Source organism: Scyliorhinus torazame, chromosome 17, assembly GCF_047496885.1.
Source record: "Scyliorhinus torazame isolate Kashiwa2021f chromosome 17, sScyTor2.1, whole genome shotgun sequence".
Classification (NCBI taxonomy): domain Eukaryota; kingdom Metazoa; phylum Chordata; class Chondrichthyes; order Carcharhiniformes; family Scyliorhinidae; genus Scyliorhinus; species Scyliorhinus torazame.
The window spans coordinates 4,233,964-4,261,593 of record NC_092723.1 but is presented as its reverse complement, the minus strand read 5'-3'; the positions used below and the strand labels follow the sequence as shown (position 1 = coordinate 4,261,593).

The following is a 27,630-nucleotide window of genomic DNA, read 5'->3' as shown; positions in this document are numbered from 1 at the left end:
TTTGCGTGGGTTTCGCCCCCACAACCCAAAATGATGTGCAGTGTATGTCATTCTCTAAGTCTGAATAAAGATTGTAGACTTCCAGTTAACACAAATACTTTATTCAATGGGTTTGTTCTGTTTCCAGAGCTTAACTAGATATAATAGTCAAGAGGTATGACCAGTGAAGCTCAGGTAAACTGCCTGTACTGAGCTGTCTCTGTCTGCTGCTGCTCACTAGCTCTGTGCTTCTGAAAGAGGCGGATCCTACCTTGGGCTGGACCCTTTATACCCGTCTCTGATGCCCTCTAGTGATGCTGTGGCTGTTACACCTGCCTGCAGTCCCTGGTGTATGTGCAGATGTATGTACAGAGGTACAGATCACTACACAGGGTAGGTGGATTGGCCACGCTAAATTGCCCCTTAATTGGAAAAAAAATGAATTGGGTACTCCAAATTTATTTTTAAAAAACAACTCAAAGATGTTTAGGGACAATTTCCATCTTTTCTTCTGCTGTCAGCAGCTGTTTGTTGATGTTTAAGATGCCGTCAGCTGTTTGTGGCTCGTCAAAAAACAGGTAGGGACAAGTTTGCAGAAGAGCTGGAGAGAGAGAGAGAGAGAGACAGACAGAGACAGAGAGAGAGAGAGAGAGAGAGACAGCGAGAGAGGGAGATAGACAGAGAGAGAGAGAGAGACGGAGAGAGAGAGAGACAGACAGAGACAGAGAGAGAGAGAGAGGGGCAGAGAGAGAGGGAGACAGACAGAGACAGAGAGAGAGAGAGAGAGGCAGAGAGAGAGGGAGATAGACAGAGAGAGAGAAAAACGGAGAGAGAGAGAGAGACACACACACAGAGACAGACAGACAGAGAGAGAGAGAGAGACACACACACACAGACAGAGAGCGAGAGAGAGAGACAGAGAGAAAGGGAGATAGACAGAGAGAGAGAGGGAGACAGAGAGAGACAGAGAGAGAGAGAGAGACAGAGAGAGAGAGACGCACACACACAGAGACAGACAGACAGAGAGAGAGAGAGACAGAGAATCTTTCCAGTCTGACACTGACTGCCCTAGAACAAAACAGCTTCTTAAAACACAAAGAGGGCAAGCTTGCTCATCACATGATCTCCTCTCACAAACTGGCCAATTATCCAAACATGGTCATTTTGAGCCAGTTTCATACCCACTGTTTAAAGGGTATAGATGATATGGCTGGTGGAGTTCCTTTCTCAGTCAAGGTCCATTGTCCAACATGAATGATTTAATGGCTTTGTCCACACCCACCCAAATCCATGTTTTGAGAATGGTTCAGGAGATGGATCACTCAAATCTTTTCAAATTCAACCATTTTAAACCGGTGTATGAGGTTCTGCCCGTCAATGAATACAGTCATTCTCAATATAAAACATAGTTTATACTGTCAAAGGTATTGAAATGGTCAAACAGGCTTACCTGTTGCAAGTAGAAGCTTTGCCATCTTGCAGCTGGTGTGTTGTGAACATCAACTCTCCCTTTTATACACTGAGTTTATCATTAGTGGTGAATAATTCTGTCCATCATTAACTTAATCTCGGGAAAGGGATCAGTCGCAATGAAAAATAACCATTCTTATCTTATCACTGTAATATATTTTCACCTTCTCCTGAATAACAGCATTTCTCCTCTACAATGTCACCTTCATTGTAACCCTGAACATGGTCTTGTACTGGAAACAGGCCAGGAAATTGGTGGGGAGGATCATGGGGCCCACGTTCTTCTCGGGTGGAGTTAGGAAGAGCGGGAAAGCTCAAAGCTTCAGGTCCAGGTAGGTGCGGAGCTTCCTGTTGGCCAGTGTCATGTTGGACTATGTGAGGACAGCACAGGGTGAGTAAAGGTTGGCACGGTGACACAGTGGTTAGCACAGCTACCTCACAGCGCCAGGGACCCAGGTTTGATCCTGACCTTGGGTGACAGTGTGGAGTTTGCACTTTCTCCCCGTGTCTGCTCCGGTTTCCCCCCACAATCCAAAGATGTACAGGTGAGGTGGATTGGCTGGGATAAATTGCCCCTTAGTGTCCAAAGGTGAGGTGGGGTTACAGGGGTGGGGTGGGGGAGTGGGCCTAAAAATTAGGGCCTGACCATTCAGGAGAGATGTTAGGAAGAACTTCTTCACTCAAAGGGTGGTAGAGGTTTGGAACTCTCTCCCACACACAGCAGTTGAAGCTGGAACAGTTGTTAATGTTAAATGTGAGATAGATTTTTGTTAAGCAAAGATATTAAGGGATATGGGCCAAAGGCAGGTATATGGAGTTAAGTCACAGGTCAGCCATGATCTCATTGAAGGGCAGGACAGGCTCGAGGGACCGAATGGCCTCCTCCTGTCCCTATGTTCTTACAACATCACCCACCACAGCAATAATGATGTATGGAAGCCCTGTATTGGGAGCGGGAAGTCCTCTGACGAGCATGGTGGGTTAACGCAGTGTTCTTCAAAGTCGGAGCCGCGATCCGCGGGTGGGTCGCGGGCGGGTGTCGGGAGGGTTGCGGAGCCGTGGTCCGCGGCGCTCCCGATCACGCAAATCCCCGCGCAGCAGCCGGCTTTTCAAAACAGCGGCTGCAAGCGGCCGCGAACACGTTAAAAAAACCTTCGGGCACGCGTGCGCAGTGCGGCCACTATTTTTTTAAACGGTTGCAGCTTTTTGTTTTACAAGTTCTGTAGTGGTTTATATTCATTAATTTTATTCATTTAATTTTAATTTTTTTCATTTATTTTGTTCGGGGGAGTTTTATTCATTTTTTTCATTTATTTTACTCGTTTTATTTTTTTTTTTTTTACAAGTTCGGGGGGGTTTCATTTGATAATATTTTACAGGAAAAAAGTTCAGAACTGTGGACAGATGGAGACTCCATACTTTCTGACACCAGAAGGCTTCACCTTCATCCAACAGGTTCCATTGGAGGAGCGTGTACGAGGGCCAAAGGGACCCAAAACCATTTCCTCCATTTTTGTCAGCAGCAAACAAGGTAGGAGAAAATGGGTTGCGCAGGTCGGTCGGCGTGGGTCGCGAAGGTCGGCCGGGTTGGGTCCCGAAGGTTGGCCGGTTAGTAAAAATGTGTCCCCGGAAAAAAAGTTTGAAGAACACTGGTTAGCACACATATTGGCCAACTCGTTAGTTATGTAGCCACATGGTTCATGATGAGTCTCATTGCAGGACAGGCAGGAAACTGGCCGCCTGGCTGTCATGGCTGGATTAAAGCCACGGTCCTTACAGAATGATGTGCATCAGAAGGCTGATTTTGCAATGCCTCCCAACTGACCACGGCCTGGAGGGAGATTGCCAGGGTGATCAGTGCGCAAGGAGTCCATAGGAAGGTTCCACTGCAATACAGAGAACAAGTCAATGATCTAAACCACTCCTCTGTGGTATGTGAACCTGTCACTCAAGACAAACTCACATCACCACTCACTTAGTGACTCTGGGACGTGGACATCACTGTTGTTGCCCATCTCTAACTGCCTTGAGGAGGTGGTTGTGTGCCGCCTTTGTGAATCTCTGCAGTCCGTGTGCTGTGCTGATACGGAGGCAACAGTAGGATTTTGAACCAGCCACAGTGAAGGCGCAGTCATGGGGTGTGGAGCGGAGGGAAATGTGCAGGAGCTGCTTTTCCCATGTGCCTGCTGTCACTGCCCGTTGAGCTGGGAGCAGTCACGGGTTCGGAAGGCAAAATCAACGGAGGCGTGATGTGTTGCTGCAATGCACCTTGTGCATGGTACACACTGCTGCTACTGCATTGGTGGTGGAGAGTTTGAATATTGGAGATGGTGAATGGGGTGCTGATCAAGCGGGCTGCTTTGCCTAGATTCTGTTTAGCTTGTTAAGTCTTTCTGGAGCTGCACTCAAGCAGGCAAGTAGTGAATAACCATCGTGGTCCTGACCTGTGCCTTGTACGTGGTGGTCAGGCTTGAGGGAGTCAGGAGGTCATAGTAGCCACAGATTGCATCCATCTGGCTTTTGCGCAGGAAGATGGCCATCGAGGGGGGGATGGGGGCGAGGAGGAAAGACGGGAGGTGCATTGTCAGAGCTGAGAGTATTCACTGTATTTGCGCAGCAGGTTGCAGAGCTGGCGGGGGAGGAGTGTCTGTACCGAGGGCGAGGGCGGTCTCTCCCAACTATCCAATCAGGAAGCATGCTTATCCTGAGACCTTTGGAAATTCAGGGTGGTTTCTGTGAAATGTTTGAGCCCACCCAGACGGTCACTTATTGCATAGATTCTCCATTCCAGGATCTAACAAGATAATGATAATAATAATCTTTGTTGTCACAAGTAGGCTTACATTAACACTGTACGAAGTCTTACAACACCAGGTTAAAGTCCAACAGGTTTGTTTCGATGTCACTAGCTTTCGGAGCGCTGCTCCTTCCTCAGGTGAATGCAGAGGTCTGTTCCAGAAACACATATATAGACAAATTCAAAGATGCCAAACAATGCTAGGAATGCGAGCATTCGCAGGTGATTAAATCTTTACAGATCTGTAAAGATTTAATCACCTGCTAATGCTCGCATTCCTAGCATTGTTTGGCATCTTTGAATTTGTCTATATATGTGTTTCTGGGACAGACCTCTTCATTCACCTGAGGAAGGAGCAGCGCTCCGAAAGCTAGTGACATCGAAACAAACCTGTTGGACTTTAACCTGGTGTTGTAAGACTTCGTACTGTGCTCACCCCAGTCCAACGCCGGCATCTCCACATCATGGCTACATTAACACTGTAATGACGTTACTGTGAAAATCCCCTAGTCGCCACACTCCGGCGCCTGTTTGGGTACACTGAGGGAGAATTCATAATGTCCAAATTACCTCACGTCTTTCGGGGACTTGTGGGAGGAAACCGGAGCACCCGGAGGAAACCCACGCAGACACGGGGAGAACTTGCAGACTCCGCACTGACGGTGATCCAAGACGGGAATTGAACCTAGAAGCAACAGTGCTAACCACTGTGCTACCCACAGAAAAGGTGGGGGATAGAGGGGATGGGGAGGGTCTGTCCCCTCCAGTGAGGGAAGCCCAAGACCTCAGGCCTCCATGGAGAAAGGTCATTTCACCTGGAGACCTGTCACAGCATTCACCTGCACCCTGCCCCGGCCCAGACACACACACCATGTGGGCCATAGTCTCAGCTTCACACTCTGGTGGTCACTCCTCACAGATCCCGGCAGCTGGAGTCAGGGGAAGCCCAGGTTTCTGGCACTCGGACTACTGGAGACCAGGCATCTGCTAAATCCAAATCAGATCATGAGCCATTGGGAAAATGTCAGAGACACAATGAGGAACACAGGAACAGCAGTCAGAGGTGTCAGAAGCCCTCTGTACAGGAGTCCATCAGGTGTTCTCTGATATTGGGAGTTATGCAGCGAACATGAGTACAAGTGCGTTGAACGGCACGTTTACCGGGGTGTTTCCCGGCGCTAAAACATCCGTCTACTCACCTTTGTTTTGGTCTCGGAGGTTTCTCCCCACCCTGCCTCCGCACTCAGAATGATTTCCTGCTGCCGAGCTTCAGCCTGCCAGCAGAAAGGCTCCTCTCAGATCAGGGCACCATTTTGTCCCGCTGCCCCGATCGTTTCCCCCCCCCCCCCCCTTTCAGCCCCACACCCATTTTTGTGACCACCCTTCTTACCTTGGGGAAATCCCTGGGAGCCTCCACTCAAAGCCTCTCAACCTAGTAAATAACCTAGTAAGGCCAATGGCCTGGGAGCTCCCCCCACCCCCGGTGCCATTCGCACTGGTCCATGTTTCTGAGGACCAGTAGTAAACGGCGCCCTATCGAGGTCTCCCAGGCACAGCCAGTGAATCCCGGGCCCTGGGTGAATCTGGTGCACGGGTATTTAAATGAGCTTAATGAATCATTTAAATATGCAGATCAAACGAGATTCAGATCATGCGTGATTCCGTTGATCTCGCAAAATGGGCGGCACAGCGGCGCAGTGGTTAGCACTGCTGCCTCACGGCGCCGAGGCCCCGGGTTCGATCCCGGGTCACTGCCCGTGTGGAGTTTGCACATTCACCCCGTGTCTGCGTGGGTTTCGCCCCCCCAACACAAAGATGTGCCGGGTCAGTGGATTGGCCACGCTAAATTGCCCCTTAATTGGAAAAAATAGAATTGGATACTCAAAATTTATAAACCCAAAAAAACCAATCTTGCGAGACGTTTTGAGTACCTGGCACCAAGTCAAGGTCGCTGAATCACGCCCTTCATGGCTCAGGAATTCATTGTGACGATATAAGATTGTGTCTTAAGTAACCACAGATCTATTTTGATGTTATTAAATCAATTGATGTGATAAGTTACTTGTTTATGAGCATACTGGCTTTATGATTAATAAATAAATTAGCAGAGGATCACAGAAAGGACATTTGTTTGACAATTTGTCAATGGAAACAGATGTAAATTTGTGCCTAACTGTGTGAATCAGCACCTAGTCCCAGGAAACAATGGTGGGATGTTCCAGCCGTGCACGCTCCCTTCGGGAATTCCCAGTCCCACCGAATGTCAATGGCCTTCCGGCTGGACTGACTAATCTCCCGCAGTGACTCCCACCGCAACAGGATCAGAAAACCCAGTTTCCAACTTCTGTTTGGGATATTTAATTCCCTCCATCTCATATTTATTTACACTCACTCAGAAACATTCAGGTGTAGGCTGGGTCCATGGCTGGATTCTCTCCTGACAGCATTCTCCATTTTGTCAGCAGCCCGGGGGTTTCCCGACGGCGTGTGGCTGCCCCACAATCGGAAAGCCCATTGACCAGCCGGCGTAACGGAGAATCCTGCCGACGGGTCGAGGCAGAAATGGGGCGGGGCGGAGAATCCAGCCCAATGTTCTGAAGGTTGGGCCGATACGCCACCCCCTCCACACCCCACACATACACACAAGAGGAAATAGCAACCAAGTAACGTTGATGCTCCACAACACTCAAGAAACTCAATATGTTCCAGGACAAAGAAACTCTTTTGATCGGTGCGCCATTCACCACCTAAAATATTCATGCCCTCCACCTGCGATGCACAGTGGCAGCCACATGTACCATCTACAAGATGCACAACAGCATCTTGCAAACCCGCTGCATCCACCAGCCAGGACAAGGGTAGCAGATGCATGGGCATATCACCACCTTCACTTTACTCTCCAAGTCACATATCACCCACACTTTGAATGAAATCACAATTTCTTCAGTATCACTGGATCAAAATCCTGAGACTTCCTCCCAACAGCATTGTGGGTGTACCTACACAACTGGACTGCAGCGGCTTCAAGAAGGCAGCTCACCACCAGTTTCTCAATAGCAGTTTGAGATGGACGAGAAGCCGTCGCCTTGTCAACAACACCCACAGCCAAATAATTTAAAAAAGGGAACAGAATAAAATCCCCTCAGGCAGGTGGGAATCTAACAGAAAACATTATCACATCAGAAATGTACTGCCAATTTAAATTCTCCCCCACCTGCTATCTGTCTCACGGACAATTAGTTAACCCACTATATAAATGATTAGTGCAATTTTTTCCATGTGGGAAAAATGTCAGTAGGATGCGGGAAGCAAAAACTCAGTTGGTTCCACTTTCCCTGTGTTTCCCTGTGAGGTGTCGGAATGACTGTAGATACTGGGGAGCTGTGCTTCGAGTCTGTGTCAAAGTTTCAAACGTCTGTTCCTGTCTTGAACTGTTGTGTTAGAAATGAATTTAATTTATTAATTTTGAAAATGTCAATAACTGTTTTCTTAATGAGCCAATGATTTTATTTTGCTGTTTAAACTAAAATGTATATCTTCAGTTGAGAAAATTCGATGTGGGACATTAATGGTCTTCACCCACAAAGTAGTCACTTCAGTAATTAAACTGAAACCAGTTACAGCTTCACTGGTGCCCGACCAAGATTGATGGCGGCTGGAAAGAGAAAGAGGATTTTAGTGTTCTCTTATTCAACAGTAAGTTTCAATATCACATCAGCTGCATTAAAAAACAACTTAAACAACTTCTATTTTAGATCTATTTTTAAATTATTATTTTCCGTTTCCTCACCTTTCTCCTTCCCCAGTGACACACCTCCACCCAACAGAACTGACCAGGACCCCACACACACACACACACAGACAGACACACACACAGACAGACACACACACACATGCACACACACACAGACAGACACACACACAGACAGACACACGCACACACGCACACACACAGACACACACACACACACAGACACACACACACACAGACAGACACACACAGACACACACACACACGCGCACGCACACACACACACACACACAGAATTCCCCAATTCCACAACCAGTTTCTGGGACATATATGGAAAAGCAGCTTGGGCTGAAATAAAACTCAGCAACCTTGTTTAGTGAAAATATCATTGCAGATTCCATGATGTCAGAGCGTTGCCAAGGGGACTGCAGTGGTTCAAGATGGCGGCTAATCAAGGGTAATTAGTGCTGGGCAATAAGAGGTCTTCATGAGAACAACACCACATCCCATAAACCAATAAAAATCACACCAAAGCAAGGGCATACCATCCATTTCAACCCCATTGACTCTGGGAAAATGAACCTACAACCATTTGACACGCATATTGTCAGGGTTTGATCGAATTGCACAAACAGCAATTAAATTTTACCCATATATTTTGAACTCCCGTTGCCTTATTTCAGGACACCTAATAAAGGCTGCATTAGTATTTTATGCTACCTCAACATTATTGATTTCGACAGAATGCCTGTTTTGTCTTTTAGTTAGTAAACAAACCTACCTTTGCTTTCTCATTGTGGCCAGTTACAACAGGTACAGGAAGGGTCATAGACTAACCCAGGAATACAATTCTTCAGGTAGGTTACTCCATCGTCACATTGGTAAAATTTGGTCTTGTCCTTTGGATCAGCATAGAAACCATTAGATTTGTTGGCACAGAAACCACTGCCAGGGGGCTGAGTGACAGGGACAGCTGGCTTCAGCGTTGTTTTAGATGGAACACAAGCTGGAAGGAAATAAAATTCACAATTTCATCACCTGCTTCAAAATTAGTCACAAACAAAAGTAAACGTTGCGAAGTTAACGGCTCTGGGACACTAAAACCCCTCAGGTAGATGTCAATTCATTCCAGTATCTGGTGGAGCTCAACTTCTTACAGCATCAAGAATGAGCTGTTTGGAAACCCAGTTCAATCACTGAGGAAATTTTGGAACAACTAATTCCATCTCGACAGTTGTAGTGCATATAGTTTGACCTCAAGTCAAGTTAAATAAAAAGGAAACTGAAAAAGTTGATAAATTTGTATCACAACAAACTATCCTTTTAAATTGCACAATTACACAAAGCACATTTTCAGTTTATTTAAATATCATTGCACACTGGATGCAACAATATCGCAACAGCAGGAGGCCATTCAGCCCCTCAAGCCTGTCCTGCCAGTCAGTGAGATCATGGTTGATCTGTGACCTAACCCCATGTACCTGCCTTTGGCTCATATCCCTTAATATCTTTCCTCAAATTGGACCTGTTTGCTCTAGAATTTAGAAGACTAAGGGGGGATCTGATCAAGTATTCAAGATATTAATAGGGAAAGATAGGGTGGATAAAGATAAACTATTTACACTGGTTGGAGATTCTAAAACTAGGGGCATCGTCTAAAAATTAGGGTCAGACCGTTCAGGAGAGATGTTGGGAAGAACTTCTTCACTCAAAGGGTTGTAGAGGTTTGGAACTCTCTCCCACACACAGCAGTTGAAGCTGGAACAGTTGTTAATTTTAAATCTGAGATGGATAGATTTTTGTTGAGCAAATATATTAAGGGATATGGCCCTCAGGCAGGTAGATGGAATTAGGTCACAGAGCAGACATGATCTCATTGAATGGTGGGACAGGCTCGAGGGGCTGAATGGCCTACTCCTGTTCCTATTTCCTAAGGGACTGGTTTAGCTGGCTTGTAAAGCAGACCAAGGCAGGTCAGCAGCACGGTTCAATTCCCGTACCAGCCTCCCCGAACAGGCGCCGGAATGTGGCGACTAGAGGCTTTTCACAGTAACTTCATTTGAAGCCTACTTGTGACAATAAGCGATTTTCATTTGATTTCGAGAGCTGAAAGGTGCAGAACCGATTAATTTGGTTAGTGGATAGCTAAACATCTGAAGTCATTCTAACGTTGGTGACACCTTACTACAGCTGTGAAGCAGTGGTGTTCTGTTGGAATGACTGAGTCCTCAGAGGTTGTGTGGGAGCTTGAATGTACAAGGCAATCCAAGGCAGAGAGATTCTGAAATGAGAGACTTAAATCCTGGAGCTCGATCCTTGTTGAAGGCATTTGAGAGAAAGCATTGTTTGCGAGAATCGCAGGCATGTATTTTGAGGGTGGAGTTCAGAAACACTTGTGTGGAAGCCAGAGATCCAGTGAAGCCTGTCAGCTCACAGTGAGAAAATCATTTGGAGGCTTTTGAGGGGAAATTCACGGAAGTTGTACTGGGTGGCATCTGTCACTTGGTTTCAGAGTGTGGTGTGTCTGACTGCAGTCGGCCTATTATTCAACAGGGACTCAGTTCTTCAGGGTGGGATTCTCTCAGCCCGGGGCCGCAGAGAATCGGCGCCATTGGTGCCAGCGAGGTCGGCAGAGCGCCGGTCAGGGGCCGCTCTACGCGGCCCCCCCCCGCCGATTCTCGGCCCGGGATGGGCCGAGCGGCCGTCGCGAAAAAACCCGAGTCTCGCCGGCGCCGTTCTACCCTGCTCTCCGCCGGCGGGACCTCGGCGTGGCAGTGTCCGGAGGCGGCCTGTGGGGGGGGAGGGGTAAATCGAACCCGGGGGGGGGGGGCTTCCGTTGTGGCCTGGCCCACCAATCGGCGGGCCGGCCTCTCGGGCTGGGGGGCCTCCTTTCTTCTGCGCCAGCCCCTTTAGCCCTACGCCATGTTGCGTTGGGGCCAGCGCGGAGAAGGGAGCCACTGCGCATGCGCGCATTGTTGCCGGTGCCACTGTGCATGTGCGGACCCCGCGGCACCCAGTTGATGCCGGATTCAGCAGCTGGAGCGGCGTGGGTCGCTCCAGTGCCCTGCCAACCCCCTGTAGGGGCCAGAATTGCTGATCCTGAGGCCATGTTGACGCCGTGGAGAAACGCGACAGAGTTTCAGACGGCGTCAACACTTAGCCTCAGGATCAGAGAATCCAGCCGTAAAGGTTTTTTTACATCTGGAAAGATGTAGGTGGGGTGGAGGACTAATGTATTATAGTAAATCTATTTGTGTTTCATAAAAGTCTGATTATTTTGTGACAAGTTAACTGACAGACCTTTGACTTTGTTCATCCATGTCTCTAAACAAAACAAACGTTACAGATTATTGAGCCAGTGTTCCATTTTGGGGCCTGACTGTCCCGCTGGGATTGTAACGGACTGAGCAACATTCTATCAGTCGCGTTTCTGTGGCTCTAACAATGTTGAAATTGAAAAACATTGATTATACAGCAAATGTATATACATAAGGGGATCAGGGGTTATGGGGAGAAGGCAGGAGAATGGGGATGAGAGAATATCAGCCAGGATTGAATGGCGGAGCAGACTCGATGGGCCGAGTGGCCTAATTCTGCTCCTATGTCTTATGGTTTTATGGTCTTATAAATCATTTCTCCGTTATATTCATTATTAGTTGCTGTCCATGCTGACTTTGTGACATAAATAAATAATCAACTCCAAGTATAAAGAATCTGACATTTACCTGATGAAATTCCAAGTCCAGTGTGCAGCGCATTAATGAGAGGATACGGCCCTTGGTTGCAGAAAGAACCAGAGAAATCATCCATAGCGAGGGTCCACACCATAGCTCCTCCAAAGTTGTTCTTCGTCAGCCACTCCGCCTGAAAGACATTGTTCACAACTTTATTTCACAAATCCTCGTTGCAAGTAGCTTTTGCCCAAATATAACTTATCCTTCCCAAGGGTCCGTGTTTGGACCCTTGTTTACCCTGATATATATTGATGACAAAGACTTTGATGTACAGGGCACCATTTCAAAGTGTGAAGATGATACAAAACTTGAAGGCATTGTGAACTATGAGAAGGTTAGCTCAGGACTATGATAGGCCAGAGGCAAGTTGGAGGAATGGGAAGACCGGTGACAGCTGAGGTTCGATGCAGCAAAACATGAAGTAATTAATTTGAGAGGAAGAATATGGAGAGACAATGGAAAATAATTGATACATCTTTAAAAGGGTATCAGGAACAGAGGGACCTGAATGTATAGGTTTTTAAGTCTGTATTAAGACTGTATTAAGAAATTATATTAGCACTTAAGGCCAAAATGTTGAATCAGTCTGGGTGGAAATATAAAATAAGGGAAAAAACTCCTTGGAAGGAGTAATTTACAGGCCCCCCGAGCAATAATTCCAAGAAATAATGAGGGCTTATGACAAGGGCACAACAGTAATCATGGGTGATTTTAACATGTACATTGGCTGGATTAATCAAATTGGCAAGGGTTGCTTTGAGGGAGATTTCATAAAGAACATAGATTATACAGTGCAGAAGGAGGCCATTCGGCCCATCGAGTCTGCACTGACCCACTTAAGCCCTCACTTCCACCTTATCCCCGTATCCCAATAACCCCTCCTAACCTTTTTTTTGGTCACTAAGGGTAATTTATCATGGCCAATCCACCTAACCTGCATGTCTTTGGACTGTGGGAGGAAACCGGAGCACCCGGAGGAAACCCACGCAAACACGGGGAGAACGTGCAGACTCCGCACAGACAGTGATCCAGCAGGGAATCGAACCTGGGTCCCTGGCGTTGTGAAGCCACAGTGCTATCCACATGTTCTACCGTGCTGCCCTTAAAAGTGTATGAGGGATTGTTTCTTCGAGCATAATGTTATGGAGCCAACCAGGGAGCAGGCTATTTTAGATGAATTGGACATTCCGAATTCTCCCTCAGTATTCTCGAACCGGCGTCGGAGTGTGGCGACTAGGGGCTTTTCACAGTAACTTCATTGCAGTGTTAATGTAAGCCTACTTGTGACAATGAAAATTATTATTATATAAAGGGACTGGAGTATAAAAGTAGAGAAGTGTTGTTGCAATTGTATAGGGTGTGGGTGAGACCACATCTGGAATTTTGTGTCCGTTTGGGTCTCCTTATTTGAGGAAGGGTGTGGTGGCTTTGGAGGCAGTTCAGAGGCGGGTCACCAGATTGATTCTGGGGATTAAAGGGTTGACGTATGAAAAGAGATTAAACAGTTTAGGATTATACTCGCAGGAGTTTAGAAGGATGAGAGGGGTTCCGATCGAGGTATATAAAATACTAAATGGGATTGATAAAGTAAATGTAGACCAAATGTTCCCCCTTGTGGGGCAAACTAGAATGAAACGCCATAAATATAGGTTGAGAGGCGGGAGATTTAGAACTGAGATGAGGAGGAGCTACTTCTCGCAGAGGGTGGTGAGTTTGTGGAACCCGCTGCCCCACAGTGTGGTGGAGTCTGAATCATTAAATGCTTTCAAGAAGGCGATATATTTATGATTTTAAAAATGGGTTAAAGGGATATGGGGAACAGGTGGGAGGTGGATTTGGGACCAGGAAGAGATCAGCCAGGATCTGATTGAATCGTGGAGCAGGCTCAAAGGGGTGAATTGCCTATTTCTGCTCCTAACTCCTATGTTCCTAAGCCATTGAATGTGGCGGGACAGTTAAGAGAACAGTTCCTAAATCATTCATATCATGGCCATATTGTTAACAGGACCACATAGTTGGAAGATAGAGTGCAAGAACAAAGAGCTTGTGTTTGACTCGTATAAGTCATTAGTTCAGTCCCAGTATTGCACCCAGTTCAGGACTCTACACATTCAGAAGAACACAAAGGCATTAGAGGATGCAGAAAAGATTCATGAGAATAATTCCAAGGTGGAGGAACTTCAGATATGAAGATAGATGCAAGAGGTGGGGACTGTTTTCCTCAAAAAACGAAGGCTGAGGAGATTTGATTGAGATTTTAAAAGTCATTCCGACTCGTGAAAGGATTGAGAATGAGAGGTCACAGATTTAAAATAATTTGTAAAAGATGCAGAAGTGGTTTCTGGAAAATCTTTTCCATGTCGCGAGATGTTTGAGTCTGGAAGGCACTGCCATTCTGCCCACAAAGAGGTGAATTGACAGGATATGATCTTCTCCCAACAATATTGTATAAGAGACTACATCAGAAAAAAGAATGGTGGCTAAAGGCATCAAACAAGATCTCTCATCCATATGTCATGGTCCAAAAGTCGTATGTGTAATGTAATTTTCAAGTGATTCGGTTGATCGATGTAACATCAGGATTCACTTGCTTATTGCAACAAACAAGAATCATAGAATCATAGAATTTCTACAGTGCAGAAGGAAGCCATTTGACCCATTGAGTCTGCACCGACCCTCTGAAAGAGCACCTCACCCAAATCCACTCACCCATTCTACCCCCGTAACCCGACCTAGCCTTTGGACAGTCAGGAGAAATTTAGCACGGCCAATCCACTTAACCTGCACATCTTTGGATCGTGGGAGGAAACCGGAGCACCCGGAGGAAACCCACGCAGACACGGGGAGAACATGCAAACTCCTCACAGACAGTAACCAGATGCCGGAATTGAACCCCGGTCCTAGCGCTGTGAGGCAGCAGTGCTAACCACTGTGCCTCTGTGCCGCCCAGTAGTATATCGCAACAAATATTGCACCAAATCAACAAATATGAAATGTATAAAATCAATTTAACAAAGGTACCTTGTCTCTAAAGCTTTTCACATTGTCATACCCGATCCACGTATCTCCTTTGTAACCGTATGGAACCACCTGTGGAGCATTCCATATCGACGTACCACTTTTCAGAAGTGTGCAGATCTGTGAGAAGAGTGAGACATTCATATTCAAATCATCAGTGGCCACCAATAATCAGTGGTTTGCAATGCTTCCCAGGGAGGCTGACAACCTTTCTGATTTCACTTTTCCTTAAACGTTTATTCAGCTATCATTTTCTCTTAATTGCATTCCTCAAACTGGGGGCACCATTCTATTTTGCTGTCAAAAAAATATTTTTATTCATAAATAGCAAATGCTGAACAAAAGGACCCGAGACAATCATTGATGCTTCACTCTGCACGTTTCCAATATGAGGCAGAGGAGGGGTCAGACAGCATCTCGAGATTGATCTGAGTCTCAACATCAACACCAGCTTGCTTACCCTTCCAACAATGTGCAAATAAGACACAGGTTGATGCACAAATGCTGAGGAATGACTGTAATCACGAAACAAAAAACCCTAAAATTTCCTGTTGAGAGGGAGGTTGAGGATGTAAAATGTGATATCCTCCACTTCACCTCCTTGTGTATTTCCCAAGACTGACAACAATGGCCAGAGTGAGACAGTCAAACACCTCCTGCTGATGGAGGCTGTGACATTGTGTCTCTGATCATCAGAATGTGATGTCACACATTTCAGCTCCTGGTAGCTAAGCTGGGCGATGCCATGTGTTGTGAAGCTGGCAGAGGCAGCGGGATCTTCATACACGGGGCAGATGATCAGATAGAGGTGTCCTGGGTAAGGATGTCCGAATGCACGGCCTGTTTTAACACTGGGTCATTCTGGAAACTTTCATCACTTGAACTGCACAAGGGCAGTCAGCTTATGTTTTCAAAATACATTTGAACACGTGACTTAATCTGCCTGAGGACGTTCATATGATTGAGGTAATTTCTCACAGTAAAGCTTGAGTTTTTTTGAAGGGTCGAATTCAAAAATTGGTTCAATAGTATTTTCAATATATGACCTGACAGAGAAAAATAATATGCACCAGTCTTAATACCTCATAATAGGCCAAGCTTCCAGTCGATCTGGTGTATTTCCCAGCTGGTCCAGGACCTCCAGATGGGGCTCCAATTCCATGGTCAGATGTGGTCAGCCTGAAGGTATGGCCATATGTAGGGAATCCAATATTCAGTTTCTCTGCAGGAGCTCCCTGAATCCTCCAGTAATTCATCGTAAAGTTCTACCAAAAAAAATGAAAGTAGCTGCTGGAAATCTTTCACGACCCATCTGGCTAAAGACCATTGGAAATAATCAATATCACTGATTTCTATTTTCATGAACACTTACCACATTAAAGTAAAGGTTGGTGTAATGTTTGTTATTTGGAAGAGGATAAAGAGGACTATTTTCTCCAGTGACAATATTCCCAGATCCAACAAAGTCATATGTCATCACATTGAAAAAGTCCAAGTATCTGTGTGAGAAGAGGTCTGAGTTACACAGATATCCTTTTTACTAAAATAAATGGTAATCATCTAACTCATTAAGCTAATGAGCTCTGGCAAATAAAACTATAGAAAATAAAAAAGGGCCTTGCATTTATCTAAGACCTTCCACGACCTCAGGATATCCCAAAGCAGTTTACAGTTGCTGAATAACTTTCAACATACAGAGCTGGATTCTACGCTGCCCAGTGCTGAAATCACGTTTGGCATGGCGGCGGCGAATCCAATTGATGCGACTATCAATTCACTGAGAGACACGTTGAGGAGTAAACCGTGGTTTTAATCAGCTTACAACTGAGCCTGCCTGTGACCGGTGCAACAATGAATATGGCCCCGCAGGTCAGCTGCCTTTATTATTCCTGTAAGGGGTGGAGCCATGGGCGAGCCCGTACATGCCCCGACATATCCCCCTGTGGGTGAAGCCGTACAATGGCCCATAGGTGGAGCCCACAGGGTTAAACACATAACGTAACACGATACAGCAGTAACATGATGTCACAGCGCACTGGTGAATTAACAGTAGTTCCATTCACCACACCAATTTCACGGCGAAATCGGGCCCGCCGCCGGTCCGGTGATCCTCCGGGACCCGAGAATCGGCGTGTTCGCGGAGTACTCCGCGTGGCTGGGGGCCCATTGCCAGAGGCCCGCCCATCAATCCTCCGCTGCCGACCGGCCGAGTTCACGATGGCACGGTTCTAACCACCTTACACTCGTCGGGAAGCTCGCGTGGTGGTTGTGGACTAAGGCCGCCGCCGTGCGCATGCGCAGACTCGAAACCGGAAGTGCGGGGGCCCGTATCCGCAGCTAAAGCTGCCTGAATCACTCTGGGTCTCTGCTAGCTGCCTGCAGGTCAGTGAATCGGCTCATCTTTTCTGCAGGAGTCTTCAAAGTGAAACGCCAGCGTTTCTACACCGGCGTGGGGACATGGTTGCAGTTTGGGAGAATCCAATCTATTAGTACGCAGTTGTAGGGCTGGATTCTCCGTCCCGCCGCGCCACATTTCTGTCCCGACCCGCCGGCGGGATGCTCCGTTACGCCGGCTGGTCAATGGGGTTTCCCCGTGTGGGGCAGCCCCACGCTGTCGGGAAACCCCCGGGCTCCGCAAAACGGAGCAGCCCGCCGGCGGAGAATCCCGCCCCCTGTGTCTGCTTTGCTCTTGTTTGGAAGATGGAGAAAATTCTTGTTGCATCTATTTTTTAAAAGGCAGCAGAAAAGATGGCGAGAATTATCGGCCGGTCAGTTTGACTTGCTGTAGTGAGATGGAATATTGTGTTGTGGAGACTGTCGTGTTATGTTATTGCCGGTAACAAAAGCTGCCACTTGATGTCGGCTCTGCTGAATGATGCTCCAGACTCTGAGATAGGTTTGACATATTTATTGAACGATTAACAATTCTCTTAAATGAGTTCGACACTCTGCTAATCTGACTCTCTAGTAACACAGTCTATTCCGCTAACCATACATGCTTGCTCTTGACCACGTGTGATGTTGCTGTAATCAACCCTGTCCTGCTCTCTTGGTCTCTGGAAGAGGCAGAGCCTGTGTGCCTTGTCCTTTTTATATGGATCGACCAACGAGAATGATGCTGTTAGCCAGAACATTGGGGGAACTCTTCCTTCAATGAGGCCATGGGGCCTCTTACATCTCGTTAAGAAATCAGACAGGACTTCAGATGTGATATCCAATGGGCAGTGCGGCACTCCCTCAGAATGGCACTGGGTGTCAGCTGAGACATTCCAATTGAAATCACAAGGGCAGCACGGTAGCGTTGTGGATAGCACAATTGCTTCACAGCTCCAGGGGTCCCAGGTTCAATTCCCGGCTTGGGTCACTGTCTGTGCGGAGTCTGCACGTCCTCCCCGTGTGTGCGTGGGTTTCCTCCGGGTGCTCCGGTTTCCTCCCACAGTCTAAAGATGTGCAGGTTAGGTGGATTGGCCATGATAAATTGCCCTTAGTGTCCAAAATTGCCCTTAGTGTTGGGTGGGGTTACTGGGGTATGGGGATAGGGTGGAGGTGTTGACCTTGGGTAGGGTGCTCTTTCCAAGAGCCGGTGCAGACTCGATGGGCCGAATGGCCTCCTTCTGCACTGTAAATTCTATGACAAGAGTGCTACCACTGAGCCAGCACTAAGACCTTTATGTGTGGCTATACTGTATTCCAACCAAGGTTTATTTTAACCCGACAATCCTGTTTAAAATTGGAGACTAATAAAACGTCCTAACCACTGACTGGGGGTGGTTTGCCAAGTGCGATTTTCAAGTGAGCTTTGAAATGACCAGCGCTCATCTGGTACAAACAAGAGCTTTGTTTAGATTCCTAAACAGACTCATTCACCCATTGTCAAACCTAAAGAGAATCATTCTGGATCAATGGATGGAACCATTGACACTCAGGGTCAACCACGTGCCTCTCTATTACACTGCTTCAATGCAGCAGGGACTAGAATGGGCATAGCAAACATAGAATGGGTATTCATGGATATGTTGCCACGACTTGCACACAGGAAGTGACATATTGGTTGTGCAGACATTCTCACGAGTGTGGGTACAGGCGTGGCATGTAAGAGCTGGTGAAGATTTTACAGTAAACCGTTTAAGTTGTAGTCCTTAGTCATCATTCTAAACAACCCAGCAACTTCACAGTAGGCACAGTCCCACCATGGCACAAAGCAGCACACTCGATCACTCCTACATCACAACACAACTGATGAGAAGGGCCTATACATTCAGAAATTAAACTTGTACTTTGACACACTGCTTACCCTTGTTCTCGCAGTAACACATTCTGATCTCTTAATGTGCCACTATCAGCACCCTTTTTAGTCATTATCACCCCCATTTATATTTCCTTTTTCTTTTTGTCCACAACATTGTTATCAATCTCCACCTCCTATTCAGCCCCACCGCTCCATGCAAACCCGTCTCCCCACAACAGTATAAATCTGACCCTATTTCCAGTTCTCTTGAGCTTTGACAAAGAGTCACTCAGACTGGAAACGTGAGCTCCCTTCTCTCTCCACAGACACTGTCTGATCTGCTGAGATTGCCCAGCCTTTTCTGTTTTTGTTTCAGATTCCAGCATCCACAGTAACTTGCGTTTATCTTAGATATATTAATGTTACGAAAAGAGTAAAATTGGTTTCATAACTGACATTGATCCCTAAAACGTAACCAGATAAAAAAGCTATCTGGTCATCATCTCCCTGCTGTTTTGGGGGCTTTGATGTGAGATTGTTAGTTGGTGCAGTTGTGTCTATAGAACTACAAAATACTTCATTAACCGGGATTACTCTAAAGCTGGCAAAGGCGGCACATAATTCAAATGTGTTTTCCTGTTGTTCCCCTGCTTTTCATATTTTACCCTTCATTGAAAAAAAGGAGCATTTGTCCAGCTTGCTCAGCATCACCCAGCTTCTGAATACAGCTTAACCGGGGCATTCCCAGTCACTAAACAAACTATTAAATCCAAAACCCCAGCTTCTGAATACAGCTTAACCGGGGCATTCCCAGTCACTAAACAAACTATTAAATCCAAAACCCCAGCTTCTGAATACAGCTTAACCGGGGCATTCCCAGTCACTAAACAAACTATTAAATCCAAAACCCCAGCTTCTAAATACAGCTTAACCGGGGCATTCCCAGTCACTAAACAAACTATTAAATCCAAAACCCCAGCTTCTGAATACAGCTTAACCGAGGCATTCCCAGTCACTAAACAAACTATTAAATCCAAAACCCCAGCTTCTGAATACAGCTTAACCGAGGCATTCCCAGTCACTAAACAAACTATTAAATCCAAAACCCCAGCTTCTAAATACAGCTTAACCGAGGCATTCCCAGTCAATAAACAAACTATTAAATCCAAAACCAAGAGGAAATTTTCGAACCTATCATTCTACATCCCTCTCCCACACTGCCTGTGTGACTAATATCAATACTTACTTTCCAAGTTCAGGAACCTCATAGCTCATACCAATGTTGCCCATTCCAGCAGAAACTGCAGCTGAGAGCAGCATTCGGGGTTGTCCAGAGATTTTCGCCTCAACTTCAAAAGCTGCCACCAATTCCTAAAAGTTAAAAATGAATAAAGTTTCTCTTAACAACTGATCCTCACCAAATGGAGGGTTTCAAACACTCACTAAATAATTGTCCAGCTTCATATAACAAAGAGATACAAAGTCTGAGAACACGCAATGACAAGTTCAAAAACAGCTTCTTCCCCGCTGTTACCTGACTCGTGAAGGACCCTCTTATGAACTGACCTGAACTCTCTACGCATCTTCTCCACTGAGTAGCTCTACACTCCGTATGCTTCCCCTGATGTCTATGTATTTCCACTGTGTATTTATCGTATGTCTTATGTTTTTCATTACAGAAGGATCTGCCTGGACTGTACGCAGGACGATAATCTTCACTGTACCTCAGTACACGTGACAATAAATCTAAATCCAAATCCATGACCAAGTGTCACACAATAATGTGTCTAATCTAAGGGTAAAGTCAGAGGTAGGACCAGGTTTAAACGGAGCCTTGATCAATAGCACGGTAGCACAGTGGTTAGCACAATTGCTTCACAGCTCCAGGGTCCCAGTTTCGATTCCCGGCTTGGGTCACTGTCTGTGCGGAGTCTGCACGTTCTCCCCGTGTCTGCGTGGGTTTCCTCCGGATGCTCCGGTTTCCTCCCACAGTCCAAAGATGTGCAGGTTAGGTGGATTGGCCGTGCTAAATTGTCCTTAGTGTCCAAAATTGCCCTTAGTGTTGGGTGGGGTTACTGGGTTATAGGGATAAGGTGAAGGTGTGGGCTTGGGTAGGGTGTTCTTTCCAAGAGCCGGTGCAGACTCGATGGGCCGAATGGCCTCTTTCTGCACTGTAAATTCTATGATTTCTATGAATAGCTCTTACTGCATAGTTGCCAGAATGGTGATTAATGAGGATTCGATCAAATTACTTTCATTGTTTAGCACAGGGCTAAATCGCTGGCTTTGAAAGCAGACCAAGGCAGGCCAGCAGCACGGTTCAATTCCCGTAACAGCCTCCCTGAACAGGCGCCGGAATGTGGCGACTAGGGGCTTTTCGCAGTAACTTCATTTGAAGCTGACTTGTGACAATAAGCGATTTTCATTTCATTTCATTTTCAATCCATATATTTCACATTTAAATATTCAAATTTCAAGTTTCACAAATTAGTGGGTGGGATTTTCTGCCCCACCCTTCGCGGTGGTGGACGGGGGCCGCCATTGATGGCAACGGGATTGTCTAGTTCCGTCGTTGCCAATGGGGTTTCCGTTGGATGGACCCCCACTGCCCAGGAACCGTGGTGGGAGTTCGCTGTCAGTCGGACCTGAAGATGACGCCAGCGGGAATGGCCGTAAATTCCGACAGTCTTTTCAAACTCTCTTTCTAGAAGTTGGTTCAGTTGCAGATTGACCATGATCTCATTGAATGGAATAAAATACTGGGAGAGCTCAATGTCCCAGGAATGCTCCTCTGTTCCGTGTCCTTCGTGCGGACCTCAAAAGCAAAATTTTAATTTACAAACAGGATTGAAAGGGGCTTTATTTTAGTTACAAGACTAAACATCCTGTGAAAGACATCTGCTCCTACCTGTGCCAGCACCGTGAAGAGGTGTTTATTTTGTCTCCCAGGATATTCCCAGTCAATGTCCAAACCATCAAATCCATAACCACGCAGCAGCCTAATCACAGACTTGATGAAAATTTGGCGGTTTTCTGATTTGGAAACCATAGTGGAGAACCTGGAGGAGAGGAGAATGTTAAACAAGGTCAGAACTGTGAGTATTTGGGTCTCAGCAATTAGCAACTGAACCATTAAGAGGGTCGTATTTGTTTTACAATTTCAAAATATACAAGGAAACCAATTATAAATTACAAAAATATAGTTGTGATATGAAATGAAAATCGCTTATTGTCACAAGTAGGCTTCAATGAAGTTACTGTGAAAAGCCCCTAGTCGCCACATTCCGGCGCCTGTTCGGGGAGGCTGGTACAGGAATTGAACCGTGCTGCTGGCCTGCCTTGGTCTGCTTTTTAAAAGCCAGCCATTTAGCCCAGTGTGCTAAACCAGCCCCTACAGGTGTTGTATTGTCGCTGCTCTTGTTAATCAGTTGAATCAATCTTCACTGGGTGTATTAATATCAATTGAGTCTCGTAGAAATGCTGTATTTGTTCCTGTCAGAATGTTTTATTAATATTATTTGAATTATATTTTACATTCAGCTGAATATAGTCACAATATGTTAATTGACAATCCATATATTTATCTAAAACTACACAGTTATCATTTTAAAAACCATCCCTTTGACTTCACTGTGTTTTATATTTTATATTAACACTACAGCTTATTTTATATTATGAACAATAGAAAGAGAAGCACGTTTCGCCCAACACTATAATAAAATATTTTAATCTTACTTCTGAGTTCCAAAGTTCCAGCCACCAATGGACAGGAGCGTTTTAAGGTTTCTATTTCTGTTGTAAAATGGAACAAATTATTCTTTTAGAATGAAGAACATAAATACATTTTCTAATACTACTCGAGTTGCTGAAAATCATTATTGTCCCAATGTTTATCCTGCTTTCTCATTTTGATGCTAACTTTTAATTGAGCAGAAATACTTCAGTGCAGAACAAACATTTCACATCAGGATGTGCCACAGAAAGAGGGGGTAAGGTCCGTTATGGATATGTGGATGTCACCACTAAAGGCAGTCTTTCTCACGGTTAATTGCACCTGCAGCGAAGCTAATCCAGCTCACTAACTTTGTAAACCCTTCCAATACACCCAAAAAGGCAGGCAGAAGGAGAGGGAGCGATTACTGGTCAACCATAGGGTGAAAGAAGTTGGAACCACCACAAACACATCCAGGCTGTAATATGCGTGCAAAGATTAAGGTGCTGGTTGAGGCACGATCAATTTGACTGGAGACAAAGTTGAATCCAAACTGAGACTTTATTAGTATCAGATGTGTGGCCTCCCACAGCAGCTGACGAAATGGCTGCGAGCTGGAGGCCACGCATATTTATAACCCGGCTCCTGGGCGGAGCTAGCATGCAGGGGCCCCAGGTGAACCTGTAGTGCAGGTTCTACCGTACAACCTCTAATATCAGAACACAGTGGGTTACCACACTGGTGCAGCTTTCCGCCTTGGGGCTGGGCTCTGTTGGCTGGGCATCTGGTGTGGGCAGGATTGGTGCCATGGGGTTTAATGCTTGTGCCAGCTGGGGTGGATTGGGGGCATGTCTCCTTACCCTTCCCATGGTCGAGGTCAGCTCACTGTATCTTTGAGCAGGACACACTGCTGCTACTGCACGTCGGTGTTGGAGGGAATTAACATTTAAGCCACTCAAGCTGCCCCTTTGTACTTGCCAATGCTGAGCAGTGGAGGCGCAATCATTCAGGCAGGTGGCGAGTATTCCATCACACTCCTCGCGTGTGCCTTCCACATGATGGACAGGTCTTGGCTGTCACGGGATGAGTTGCTGCTCTCAGAATTCCCAGACTCTGACATGTGTTTATATCCACAGCGTCTATATGGCTGATCCAGTTCAGTTTGTGGTCAATGGTAGCCCCCAATATGTTGACAGTGAATGTGGGCAAAGGGTCTGCAGCAATGGCAATGCCATTAAATGTCTTAAATTTTGCCAGGGTTCCTTGATGCCACAGTCGGCCAAACGTTGCATTAATTACAAATGCTGTCACTCTCAGCTCTTCCAATCTCGCCGGCAACGTGCAAATTGCAGCTTTGAGTAAAGATCAGAAGCAGGGTCGGTGACAAAACACCTGGTTTTCCTCTCAGGCAGGAAAGCACAAATGACAAGGGAGGAGTTTAAAAACAGGGTGGGGGGAGGAGGCAACGCTTACTCTTTGGCTGGGGGGGGGGTCACTATTTGGCTACAATAATGGGGAGTGGTGTCAATGTTGTGAAAATATTTAACACCCATTGATTGGTGCTTGTTGGGATCTCACTCACTCTGAGTTGTTGAACGGAGTGGAAATTCCAGCTCCCTCACAGCCCAGTGTTTCTGCACACACACTGGTTTGGTCGACCATCTCAAGGGTTTTTGCAACTTCGAGTGAATATAAAGTGTTTTTTTGTTTATACGGGACAACACGGTGACAATGATTGCGTCAGACATTGTCAGACCCACTGGGCATCGACTCATCTCTGCCAATGGGACACAAATCAACAAAACCCAATTTCACCCAGAAATCATCTCCCTGACTGGGTCAGTCATCTTTTATTTGCATAACATTGGGCATCATTTTTCAATGTTCAACGGGACATAAAAGAACCTTAAACTATATTTAGAATTGCAGGTATTTTCTCAATATTAATAGAAAAATACTACTTGTTCTTAAGGCTGTTGAATGAGTGGTAGAGAGTCAGATCATTTGTGTCAAAGGTGGTGATTTTATTGTCCTTCATCCCAGCAAAAGCGTAGATCAGATGTGTGCACAAGCAGGGATCCAAATCATCGATCTTGTACTTCGCTGGTCCTCGTCTGTATTGAGCCCAGTTTGTAAAGTAACAAACCAGTCTGTAGGCAGAGCCTGAGGAGAAAGGAAAATCAGGACTGAGCTTCTACTCATTACATATCATTAAAAATAGCTTAAAAAGCACCAAGACTCACCCAGTTCCAGGCACGCCAACAAGACCACCGCTGGAATAAAGAATATAGGATAAGTGTTAAAATTCACAGCAAAATGTGCTGAAAGGTTTAAGAGTTCACAATGATGAGTGAACAGAAACATTAAGATTGTTTTCCTCACCATCAATTTGAGATGAACTATAATTATTTCAGGCTAATCATTGTAAAACTGAATTAGTCATCTACAACCCCCATCCCCAACTTTACCACCAGCCCCTTGCTGTTTACTGCCTCAGACTGACCAAGACTGCTCGCCAGTCGATTGTCACTAAAAGCCTCATCAACGCTGTTATAACCCGCACGGGTCTCACGGGTCGGGATGATCCACTTCCCCGTGGAGTTTGCAGAACACCGGCTCCCCCGATAAGGGTGCGGAGAACCCTTAACTCGTTCATGGGCGGGATTTTCTCAGCCCCGGGCCAGGCCGGAGAATCAGCCCGACCGGCACGAATCGTGCCACGCCGCCCCACGCAGAGCGGAGAATCGGCACTATTGCCGCCAGCGCGGTGCCGGCTGGGGTCTGCTCTTCGGGACCACCCCCGGCGATTCAACCCCGAGTCCCACCGGCGCCGGTCTAACCTGCTCTCAGCCGACGGGACCTCGGCGTGGAAGTGTGTGGGGGTGGCCTGTGTGGGGGGAGGGGGCCTCTGTTGTGGCCTGGCCCGTGATCGGGACCCACCAATCGGCGGGCCGGCCTCTCGTGCGAGGGGCCTCCTTTCTTCCACGCCGGCCCCTGTAGCTCTACGCCATGTTTCATCGGGGCCGGCGCGGAGAAGGGAGCCACTGCGCATGCGCGGACCCCAGTTGATGCCGGGATCAGCAGCTGGAGCAGCGAGGGCCGCTCCAGTGCCGTGCTGGCCCCCTTTAGGGGCCAGAATTGCTGATCCTGAGGCCATGTTGACGCCGTCGGGAAACGCAACGGCGTTTCCGACGGCGTCAACACTTAGCCTCAGGATCACAGAACCCCGGCCCATGTGTCTTTGTATAGAGTCAGCCAGTCAGGCCCGACTCGAGAAGACTACTGGAGCTGTACATAATAGTTACCGTGTTAAATAAATCAGTTTGTTTTTCTCTACAACCCGGTGCGGACTCGGTGCCCCTTACAACAAACACCTTTGTCATCTCCAGGCTCAGTGAGGAAGAAACTAGACTGTCCATCCCAAAATTCGACCTAGGGCCTTAACCCGATCTTCGGGATGAGCCGTCCACATCAATCCTGCCTCCACAGCTAGCACACCCTACAGGAGAAGTGTATTTTGTCAGTCTGATCTTGCAACTCATTGGTTCTGAACAACCTTCTATAATAGCAGCAGATTTCAATAAAACTACCCTTCAAATCTCTATTATTACCTCAGATATTAACTTTTCAACTGTTCCATTTAGCTGTGGTACTGAAATTAGAGACACACAGAGAAAAATAGAGGCAGGAGGAGGCCATTCGGCCCTTTGAGCCATTTCTGCCATTCATTATGATCATGGCTGATCATCAAGTTCAATACCCTGACCCTGCCTTCCCCCCATATCCCTCGATCCCTTTAGCCCCAAGAGCTATATCTAATTCCTTCTTGAAATTACAAAACGTTTTGGCCTCAACTACTTTCTGTGGGAGTGAATTCCACAGATTCACCGCTCTCTGGGTGAAGAAATTTCTCCTCACCTCAGTCCTAAAAGGTTTGTCCCTTATCCTCAAACTATGGCCCCCTAGTTCTGGATTCCTCAACCATCGGGAACTTTCTTTCTGAATCTACCGTGTCCGATCCTGTTAGAATTTTATAAGTTTCTATGAGATCCCCCCTCACTCTTCTAAACTCCAATGAATATAATCCGAACCGACTTAGTCTCTCCTCATATGACAGTCCCGCCATCCCAGGAATCAGCCTGGTAAGCCTTCGCTGCTCTCCCTCCATTGCAAGAACATCCTTCCTCAGATAAGGACACCAAAACTGCCCACAATACTCCAGGTGTGGCCTCACCAATGCCCGATACAATTGCAGTAAAACATCTCTATTCCTGTGCTCAAATCCTCTCGCTATGGGGCAGCAAGGTGGCAGCAGTTGGTTCTGCTGCCTCCCAGCGCCAGGGACCCAGGTACAATTCTGACCTGTTTGACTGTGTGGAGCCTGCACATTCTCTCCATGTTTGTGTGGGTTTCCTCTGGGTGCTCCAGTTTCCTCTCGCAGTCCAAAGATGTGCAGGTTAGGTGGATTGGCTAAATGGACTCTTAGTGTCCAAAGGTTAGGCAGAGAGACAGAGACAGAGAGAGACAGAGACAGAGAGAAAGAGAGAGATATACAGACAGACAGGCAGAGAGAGAGATATACAGAGAGAGAGAGGCACAGAGAGAGAGAGACAGACAGAGAGAGACAAACAGATAGACAGAGAGAAAGAGAGAGGCGGAGTGAGAGGGAGGCAGAGAGAGAGACAACTGAGAATCTTTCCAGTCTGACACTGACTGCCCTGGAACCAAACAGCTTCTTAAAACATAAAGAGGGCAAGCTTGCTTATCACATGATCTCCTCTCTCAAGCTGGCCTGTTCTCCAAATATGGTCATTCTGAGCCTGTTTCATACCAAAAAGAAAATGCTGGAAAATCTCAGCACGTCTGGCAGCATCTGTAGGGAGAGAAAAGAGCTAACGTTTCGAGTCCAGATGACCCTTGTCAAAGCTTTTATCCAGTTTC

The 27,630-nt window shown here is 46.5% G+C and overlaps 2 protein-coding genes across 2 annotated transcripts in view; both read right to left on the bottom strand.

Moving 5' to 3' along the window:
• The window catches only part of LOC140393652 (acidic mammalian chitinase-like), a 31,640-nt gene extending 30,150 nt beyond the window's left edge, over nucleotides 1-1,490 (bottom strand). Inside the window, exon 1 of the mRNA XM_072479933.1 lies at nucleotides 1,430-1,490. Within this exon, the coding sequence (XP_072336034.1) occupies nucleotides 1,430-1,454 (25 nt within the window). The 5' untranslated portion in view covers nucleotides 1,455-1,490. The remainder of the gene's footprint in view (nucleotides 1-1,429) is intronic.
• A 7,294-nt stretch (nucleotides 1,491-8,784) lies between these two features.
• LOC140393498 (acidic mammalian chitinase-like) lies at nucleotides 8,785-24,798 on the bottom strand. Its single transcript, XM_072479822.1, has 9 exons — nucleotides 24,651-24,798; nucleotides 22,713-22,769; nucleotides 21,886-22,036; nucleotides 20,224-20,348; nucleotides 16,122-16,248; nucleotides 15,832-16,014; nucleotides 14,753-14,869; nucleotides 11,723-11,861; nucleotides 8,785-9,003 (listed from the first exon to the last, which is right to left on the bottom strand). The coding sequence occupies exons 1-9, from the start codon at nucleotides 24,725-24,727 to the stop codon at nucleotides 8,789-8,791; spliced, it is 1,191 nt and encodes a 396-aa protein (XP_072335923.1). The 5' UTR covers nucleotides 24,728-24,798; the 3' UTR covers nucleotides 8,785-8,788.
• Nucleotides 24,799-27,630: the final 2,832 nt, after the last annotated feature.

Bases quoted from the DNA above. Each gene is read 5' to 3' on its own strand.
- LOC140393498 (XM_072479822.1), bottom strand. From the start codon at position 24,727: ATGAAGGACAATAAAATCACCACCTTTGACACAAATGATCTGACTCTC. The intron at 22,770-24,650 runs GTAGTATTTTTC...ATTTTACAACAG, and splicing joins TTCAACAGCCTTAAGAACAA to AAATAGAAACCTTAAAACGC. The intron at 22,037-22,712 runs GTAAGATTAAAA...CCTCTCCTCCAG, and splicing joins TGGAACTTTGGAACTCAGAA to GTTCTCCACTATGGTTTCCA.